The sequence below is a fragment of the Pollachius pollachius genome (assembly GCF_949987615.1).
Source record: "Pollachius pollachius genome assembly, chromosome: 1".
NCBI classification, from domain to species: Eukaryota; Metazoa; Chordata; class Actinopteri; order Gadiformes; family Gadidae; genus Pollachius; species Pollachius pollachius.
In genome coordinates this window covers 28727403-28737402 of record NC_136934.1, presented here as the reverse complement: position 1 = coordinate 28737402, position 10000 = coordinate 28727403, and the positions used below count along the sequence as shown (strand labels likewise).

The 10000-nt window shown below is 46.0% G+C and overlaps 1 protein-coding gene across 1 annotated transcript in view; it reads left to right on the top strand.

Annotated features, from left to right (window-relative positions):
* Positions 1-10000, top strand: part of itga8 (integrin, alpha 8) — a 47188-nt gene that overhangs the window by 15494 nt on the left and 21694 nt on the right. Inside the window, exon 13 of the mRNA XM_079734503.1 lies at positions 1465-1662. Within this exon, the coding sequence (XP_079590629.1) occupies positions 1465-1662 (198 nt within the window). The remainder of the gene's footprint in view (positions 1-1464; positions 1663-10000) is intronic.

The window sequence follows — 10000 nt, the reverse complement described above, 5'->3', positions numbered from 1 at the left end:
TCAGTGATAGTTATGTTCAATGACAGTTATTTCCCAGAGATAGAAGAGTTGAGCCTGAGAACTTAAGTCCATGTCATCCATGTGGTTTGGTCAGATATTCATGCTGTCACAAAGTTGCGGCATTTGTGTCAGCAGGATGTGCTGGGTGTCAGTGTCCGCATTGTATCTGGGAGTGGCGTCCATTATAACTCCCAGTGATCCCAGTGGGTGTTTCCCGGGTACATCAAGTGTCGCTGGAGCCACTTGGTTGCATGTTGTGTTAGGTAAAGCCCTTCAGCGGAGACATTCGGAAGACACAGCATTTCATTCATTGTGATTCTTCTTTGTATACATACAGGTACAAACACGCACACACATAAACTTTAAATATATGATTCCAAACACACCTACCCTCTCACAAGCATGAACACACTTGCATCTGAACAGGCTTGAATTCACATACAAACACAAAAACACACAGACACACACACACACAACCCTGGTATATATACAGTTCACTTGCATTCACACATGGTTGCATTTATCCTCTCCAACCCATAATCAGTTTTATGTGCAGCCAGTTGTTTGGGCTGCAGTCGAGAGCGAGAGGTCTGGAGGACAAACAGGATGTCTAGAGGTGTGCAGACATTTCCAGCGCTGACTCAAGTTCATCACATGGTCCCCTCGCTAACTAAAATTTCCACTTATATTCTTCAAAAGACATACGTCTGTTGTGTGACAGTGTTCCCCTCCAAGACGTCTTGGCTGTAGGTCTGACCTTTGACCCTTCATGCCACTTCCTGTCATGGGGTGAAATTAAGCAGTCCACACACAGCCCTGCAAACCAGGTCAATGACTTCAGCAGAAATGGAGGGAGAGAGGAAAAAAAGAACGGAAAAAGAGTGAGAGGGGAAAACCTTAGTGAAAGGAAAGGAAAGGAATGACACAAACAAAACAAAAACGTAACGAGAGATATGACCAGACGAAAAGAGTTCCATAGAGAAAAGTAGAAGGCCCAGACCTTTTTGACAACTCTTCTTTCATCTCTTTCCCTACACCCCTCCCTCTCTCTCTCTCTCTCTCTCTCTCTCTCTCCATCCCTCTCCATCTCTGTTCCTCCTTTCTTCGCTGTCTCTCCCTCTCACTATCTCCATATCTCCCTCTGTTTCCCCTCCCCCCTCTCTCTCCCTCTCCCACTCTCTCCATCTCTCCCTCTCTCCCACTCTCACCATCCTCTGTTTCCCCTCCTCCCTCTCTCTCCCTCTCCTAATCTTTCCATCTCTCCCTCTCTCCCTCTCCCACTCTTATCATCCTCTGTTTCCCCTCCCTCTCTCCCACTCTATCTCTCCTCTCTCTCCCTCTCTCCCACTTTCTCTCTCTCCCTCTGTTTGCCCTCCCTCTCTCCCACTCGCTCCCTCCCTCTCCCTAAGAGGGGCCCTAACCCCTAACTGATGTGTAAACCACGAGGTGTGTGTGTGCCCTCAGACTTGGCGGTGGGTTGTCCGTTCGGAGGGGACGACCGCGGTGGCCGTGTCCTGATCTTCAACGGCCGCAGAGACGTGGCCGCCCGTGGCCTGGCCCTGAGCCAGGAGCTGCGAGCGGCGGCGGCGCCCGTCGGGGGTCTGCCCGGGTACGGGTTCACCCTGAGAGGGGGCCATGACCTGGACAACAACCTCTACCCTGGTAGGAACACATCTCCCGCACAGTGTGGTTCCTCCTAGTCCTCCAACACTCTCTAACTCTGTTGTGTGTTCAGAAAATAACCCTTCTCTCTCTGACGTTCATTCATGGGTTTCTTCACTCCCACGACTATCCCCTAGAGTTAGACCATTTTACCTTTTCTTCGCACCTTAGCCCGCCTAACACCATACCATCATCTTCCATTTTGACAGTGTTGAACAGTGTGTGTGTGTGTGTATGTGTGTGTGTGTGTGTGTGGGGGGGGGGGGGGGGGGGGGGGGTGTGTTGCTGTTTACACACACAATAATTTATTTTATAATCTATATATAATATAAAATAGATATCTTATAAAAGAAAGCAGGCCTATTTTCTCCCAAATGTCAGCATGCTGTGGGCCGAGTGTAGCTCCGCTGGCTCGGAGCAGCGAGGGGAGCCTGAAATTGGGGATTTCTTTCTCCACATTTTGTTTCATCTTTCCTTTCCTGCTTCTCCTTTCCCTCAATTTGCCATAATAACTTCCCAGTGATTTCATCATTCCACAAACAGGATATCTTGGGAAATACACACACACATGCATATTCAAGCCTATGTACACAACCACAAACACACAACACACACACACACACAAACACTCAAACTGTATTGAGGATTACAGATTGGGTTGAAACCCAGGCCTCTGCAGAGGAGGAAGCAATACAGAAGCTCATGGGTGGCACAGCTTTCAGGCAACACACACACACTTACACACACAAGCACACACAAGCAAACGTGCGTCGGACATGCATGTTTTGTGTGTCATTTATGAGCTGGCGGGCGGATGTGGGACACTCGTGCACATGGTGTGTCGTTAGCAGAGCAATAAAGCCAGGTGCTTCAAAACGACCGGAGGGATGTTTGATCAACGTCATGTGAGGAGGAGCCTGGAGTCGGGGACCTGTGGGGGCCCCGGGCCAACTGCTGCAGGCCCCTATCAATGCTAAACATTATTATTACTGCACACAATAAAACAGGGGGCGGTTCAGCTAGAGCCAATCAACGACCAGAAGAGAGATGTAAGTGAGCAAAGCAGCTAGACTCCGTCAAGAGGGCACTCAATCCATCTGATCATTCATCATCGTCAAATATGCTCTATTAGAAGTGCTTTTAACCGTGGTGCCATTTTGTTATAGGAAGTATGACACAAGTACAGTCCCCTCCAAAAGTATATGAATGGCAAGGCCAATTTCTTTGTTTTTGATGGTCACTAAAGACATTTGGTTTAAGATCAAAAGATGAGTATGAGACAAGAGTCCAGAACTTCAGCTTTTATTTGCTGGTATTTACATTTAGATGTATTAAAGGGGACATGTTATGAAAACAACTCTTTCCCTGTGATTTGTGGTGTTGTTTTGGGTCTCTAGTGCTCCCACAGGCATACAAACTTTGAAAAAAGTCTGTACATGATTTTTTGAGTGAGATATGCATTTCTGAAAGTACCCCGCCTACAGTTACCAAACGAGCGAGTCAGTTTCGACGCCCCCTCCTGCGTAGGGAGTGGGCACAGTTGAATATTACCTCCAACTTCCCCTTCCCCCTCCAATCAGAGCATAGCTAAGATTTTGTGGACCAGCGGACGAGCAGCTCTGGCGGGGGGAACTCGGTGGCAGCTCAGCTCCGGGAGTACAATCTCTTTCACTGCCAGCGGTACCGCCGGAGCTGCCGGACTCGGCGGCAGTCCGGAGGAGGAGACATGGAGAAGAAAGGGATTGTACTCCCGGAGCTGAGCTGCCGGACTGCTGCCGAGCTACCCCCGCCAGACTTTTCAGTTCCCGGTCAACATCCTCCGGAGCAGCCGTTAAGCTTCGGCGGCAGTTCAGCTCCCGGAGTACACCGCCGGAGCTGCTGGACTAAGGCCGAGGCTTTGGCGGCTGCCGGGACGGCTTCGACGGCGGCCGGACTGCCGCTGAAGCTTCAGCTCCGGTGCGGGGAGCTCGGCGGCAGTTCGGCATCTCAGCTCCCGGAGTACAATCCATTTCTTCTCCATGTCGCGGTTCATGGACTTCAGAGAGTCAAGGCCAAAGTTCCTTTCCCCCAATACTTCTCAACCATGGCCGAGATATCCCCCACTACGAGTCTTTACTTGTTGTGAAAGTGCCAGAGACGTCAGACGCAATCTTTGTGATTCATAATATCATCCGAGGCGCAAATAGCTTTTGGCCGTGATATTAGATATAATATTATATAAATATCCATATATAATATTATCATTATTATATTATATTATATTATATATACATAGAGCACCAGGAGTCCGCAAACGGCAACAATCCCTTCTCTTCCATGCCGTGGTTCAGTCTGACAGCTCATTGGTCAATGGGTAGCAGCTCATTTGCATTAAAGCTACAGACACCAGAAACAGCGCATTCTGAAGGGACTGAAACAGAGGGGAATAGTGGTAGACTAGATTTTTTTCCCTAAAAGCTATTTCCAGCTAACAGCTTAAAAACCATGTTTTCTGGAACTCAAATACTATGTTTACTTGTTGTGAAAACGCCATAATATGTCTCCTTTAAACAACTTAGGATATATCACTGTTTGTATTAGACCACAGCATTTTTAGGTGAGCAAAAGTAAAGGAAAAAAAAATCTTCAGGTAAATAACATTAATATTTGGTGGCATAACCCTTGCTTGCAATAACTGCCTCAAGCCTGCAACCCATGGACATCACCAAATGGTCTCATTCTTCTTGTTGGCCATGTGCTTTGGCTCATTGTCCTGTTGCATGATAAACCTCCTCCCGATGAGGTTGGATGCATTTCTACGTAAATTGGCAGACAAAATGTTTCTGTATACTTAAAATTTCATTCTGCTGTACCATCATCAGTTACTTTGTCAAGAAATATTAATGAGTCTGTTCCAGAAGCAGCCATGCACGCCCAAGCCATTACATTACCTCCTCCATGCTTCACAGATGAGCTTGTATGCTTCAGCTCAAGAGCAGTTCCTTTCTTTTTCCACACTTTGGCCTTCCCATCAATTTGGAAGAGATTAATCTTGGTCTCATCAGTCCATAAGATTGTGTTCCAGAAGTTTTTTGGCTCATCTCTGTACTTCTTTGCAAATTCCAATCTGGCCTTCCGATTCTTACTGCTGATGAGTGGTTTGCATCTTGTGGTATGGCCTCTATATTTATTCTATCGGAGTGTTCCTCTAACACTGGATTGTGATACCTTCACCCCAGCACTCTGGAGGTCGTTTGTGATGTCACTTGCTGATGTTTTTGGTGTTTTCTTCACAGCCCTCACAATTTTTCTTTCATCAACTACTGTTGTTTTTCCTTGTCCGACCTGTTCAATGTCTGTTGCTCAGGTCACAAGTAGTTTCTTTCTCTTTCAGGACATTCCAAATTGTTGTGGTTGCAATGCCTAATGCTTGTCCAATGGCGCTGGTTGATTTTCCTTATTTTCTCAGCTTCAAAATGGCTTCCTTTTCTCCCATAGACAGCTCTCTGGTCTTGTTGGTTTACCTTCTTTTACAAGAAATGGACTCTTTCCAGGTTTAAAAAAGGCTAAAAACTTAGACTAGTCATGCAAAGCATGTTCCTTTACTTTTGCTCACTTAAAAATGCTATGGTCTAATACAAACGGTGATAAATCCTAAGTTGTTCAATACATCTAAATGTAAAGACCAGCAAATAAAAGCTAAAATTCTGAACTCTTGTCTCATACTCATCTTTTGATCTTAAACCCAAATGTCTTTGGTGAACATCAAAAACAAAGAAATTGGCCTTGCCGTTCCAAAAGTTTTGGAGGGGACAGTAAATGAAACAAGCCTGACATAAGAATGTTACATTTCAGACCCGTTGCGCTCCGCTGTTTCATACCACTATTAGGTTACTGATGAAGAGAAACTTCTTTTTAGGACACGTCGGCCAGCAAAATATTTGATTTAATATTAGAGCATGATCATGCTAAAGTACAGGCAGCAAAGTCACCAAGGATACATTCCGTGAGACAATGGGTGATCAAGATTCTTATAGGGAAACGTTTGCATTGTGGGTAGGGAATACACAGGTAAGTTGGAGTGACCATAGTGGAGAGTTTAGGTTTGGCGGGAGAGGCCAAGTTAACTGCAATACACTATAGGAGAAGTGGACATGTCTACAAGTCTGCAAGCATGGAAAAGGAATCTGCATAACAAAAAGTCAGTCGATTGGCCTGGCTTTAGTATCAGACATAGTGGCTCCAGTGGGAATGCAAATGTGAACTTTCTTAACCTCTCTCAGTTAGAGAGAGGAAGGGATGTATCTTAAGTAACAGGGAGAATGTATAGAGTTCCTTTTAATGTGAAACCTAATTATATAAACAAGGTTAATATAATTTGTGTATTAAAGTTATGATTGATATTTTCCACGAAAGTTACTCTTCGCAAAATCAACTCTATTGCGGAGATGAAAAACTTAAAGTGGATCAACGTCCAGGGTCTCTAGCTGTTTCAAACCAATTTCCAGTTTTAAGCAGATTTTTTATGCCCATGCTTATCTCATTTATTCGTGTCGTTCTTCGTACAATAACATGCACTGCTTGAATGTGGTTAATTTATTTTGGCAGATACGCCTACATGCGCCGAAAACAGATCGCTATTTATTTTACTGAACACAGCCTGCACGATGGTGAACTAGACAGGTCTTTAGCATATGGAAACTATGGCCAATTCATTTTGCAATTCATTTGTTCTCAGCATTCGTAGTGTCGATCAGCTGAGAAATAGTCCGCCAAAGACGTTGACGTCGCTTAGCAACCGAGGACGCTTGCGGAGTGACGCCTCGTGCCCACTGCATCCGTCCGTTGACCGATCCCCATTGACTTTGAATGGGGACGGACGCGCAATGCATTGTGGATCCATGCGCTCCGTTGAAGCCTTTGGCGCCGTCAAAAAGTTGAAAAATGTTCAACTTTTTTGGCAGCGACGGGTCCGTCATCCAATCAGATCGCGTGTGCAAATGTAAGCACTGTGGCACTACTCGGGCTCTGATGACCCTGGAAAGCTCCCCCATCCGTCAGCCACGCTTTCCGACGTCCTTTGACTGACGGTGCAGTGGGCACGAGGCGTGATGCGACTGAAAAAAAAAAAGCCGCCCGCGTGCATGTGTGGTTTGTTTACAAATAAAAGTGAAAGAAAATGTCGGCCGTGTGGGAGTATTTCACTGTCTCGGAGAAAGATCAGCGATATGCAGTTTGTAAGACATGTTCCATTGACATTTCAAGAGGAGGAAGCATTAAACATCAGCCACTGCCATCGGCGAATGTCATCTTATTTTCCGATAGGCCGATGGCAGTCAACAACGTGAATATCGGCCGTTACCGATGTTCGTCCGATACACCGGTGCATCCCAATAAATTTGCAAACGCGATCTGATTGGATGACGGATCCGTTGCTGCCTGAAAAGTTGAACAATTTTCAACTTCTTGACGGAGCCGACGGATCCAACGGAAAGGATGGATCCACAATGCATTGGAGCTCCACCCCATTCAAAGTCAATGGGATCCGTCAACGGACGGAGGCAGTGTGCAAGGGCTGGGACGCCTTGTTCACACTAAATGCGTCTGTCGACGGATGGCCGAGGGCGTGTCTGACGTATAGGGGACTAGTCTCTGTAGACGGATACTGCAGCCAATCAAATCGCTTCCCGCTACAATGGCGATGTGTGGATATAAATACAAAAGATGGCACAACCAACAGGTGGCTAAAAAACAATCCTATCATTTTACGTTTCTTTAAAAAATATGTAACGGCCAGATTTTTCCTGCTTCTTCCTGCTTGTTATTGCAAAATGGATCCAGAGTGTATTTGCATAACCGTGATCTGATTGGCCGACGGATGCGGCGCTGCCTGAAAAGTTGAACATTTCTCAACTTTTTGATGCAGGCCACGGAGCCTAATAGACAGACGCACCCACAATGCATTTTGCGAGCACCCCATGCAAAGTCAATGTGATCTGTCGACGGACGGAGGTAGTGTGAACAAGCCCTGACGCCTTGTTTACACTACATGGGCCCTATTTTAACGGTCTGAAACGCAAGTGAGAAGCACCAAGCACAAGTAGCTTTGTGGGCGGTTCTATGGCGATGTCGCTAGTTTACCGACGTACATTACATTGCCATGGACTTTATTATGCGTTACGTGTTTAGTTTGCGTGTGTTAAAACAGATGGACGCACACACGCATGCCCGCATTCATTAATTCTTTTACACATACACACACGCACGCCCGCATTCATTCATTCTCACTCGCGATAAAACAATGTTTTCTCACGATCAAATACTCATCAATCCTAAAAGTTACACCTACTCCTTTGGCCGAACCACCCCTTGTGGTGCAAGATCATTCCCTAATTTACTGACGCGTGGCGCAGGAGGGAAAAGAACGCTCTGCGTCAGTTGCAAACTAGCAACAACACATGCGCCAGTGATTAAGTCAATTCCGCCGGATGCAAGATAGGGCCCCTCGTGTCCGTCGGCGGATGGCCGAGGGCGTGTCTGACGTATAGGGGACTAGTCTTTGTAGACGCATACTGCAGCCAATCAAATCGCCTCCCTCTACAAAGCCGATGTGTGGATATTAATACAAAAGAGGACACAAACAATATGTGACTAAAAACAATCCTATTATTCCACATTTCTTTAAAAATACGGCCAGATTTTTCCTGCTTCTTCCTGCTTGTTATTGCAAAATGGATCCAGGAAAAGCGTGGAGTGTATTTGCATAACCGCAATCTGATGGGCCGACGGATGCGGCGCTGCCTGAAAAGTTGAACATTTCTCAACTTTTTGACGCAGGCCACGGAGCCAAATGGACGGACGGACCCACAATGCATTTGCGAGCGCCCCATGCAAAGTCAATGTGATCCGTCGACGGACGGAGGTAGTGTGAACAAGCCCTTAGGGTGGAGACTAGGGTCACTGATCGGGTCGAAGGTTAGAGGCTGTTGACATTTAACATTGACCAGCTCCAATCTTGCTAAAGTAGTGGGGTAGGGATGGGTTTAAGAGTCAATTTGGAAGGCCATTTAGAGCCTCATTAGACAGGTAAGTAGGTTTGACTTCTCTTTATGGTCTACTTTTTTAGTTAGACTAGGTTTTTTTAGTTAGTCTCCAAGTAAAACATAAAACTCCTTCCAAATAGTCACCGTTAGCGTGTTAAGGCTTGTGATTTATCTTGAAACCTTAACATTTATTTTATATGCAAATGGCCACACTTTTGACCTTGTCGCACTAAGGCCCGTCATAAGGCGGTTCTTCGCATGTCGCGCAAAGATGCACAAGTATCGCACAGAGGTCACAAACTGTGGGACCACACCAACGTGACTGCCACTGAAATGGTGACTATAATGAACAATTTGTTTTTTTTTTACAAATCTTTTGTGCAATCTGGTACGTACGATTAGTATCTGCTAGTGGATCGTTCATCTCATTCTGAGGTTCTTCGATTTGCACAGAGGAATGATCGAAAGGATTCGTCCATTTGATGGACGAACAACGTTTTAAAGGAAATAAGCCATCTCCTTAGAAAATGTGAAAAGATAATTTCCAGCATTTCCCAGCAGACTGCCTCTTTAGCATTTAGTGGCTCACCAATGACAGAGCTCAGACGTGTGTCCAACTGGTTCAACCTTTAGTCATCATCACATTTAGCAGACGCTTTTTGTCCAAATCAACTTTAAACCATTCATGCAAAAAATCACACACCGACGGCGGTGACAACCATGCAAGCCTCAGCTAGGGGTAGCTGGGGATCAAACTTGCAACCTTCTGGTTACAAGTCAACCCGCTCTACCTCCTGAGCTGCTGCTGCCCCCGCTATTGAGCATTAGTGACTTGTAGTGTTCCCCCATTTAGCACAGTCTCCTGGTTGGAAGGAGAAGCAGCCTGTCAGCCTGGGCTGACAGCTTGACAGTGTATGTTAACTCAGGATGTAGGTCATGTTTTCACAACCCAGGACAGACACAGCACCAACCAGAAGAGATCGGTTTCCAAGCAAACTCCCTACAGTACCTATAACATGAAGCCCTCCAATTAGCATGCAGTGTGTTGTGTGTGTGCGTGTAACTGGGCATTTCCTATGTCTGTTCTGCACACACACACACACACACACAAAGGAATCTCAAATCAACAGTGGCAGGTTCGCCTCTCTTTGTGTAAGGAAATGGGATTGACTTGGAAAGGAAGGGAGAGCATTATTTGATTTACCACTAGGTGAGCCTTGTGCACACACAAGCGCACTCACACACACTTAACCCTAAAGGTGCACTCCCCCCGGTTTCCCCGAGAAAACAAAGACTAAGCGTAAGTAGCAAAGACA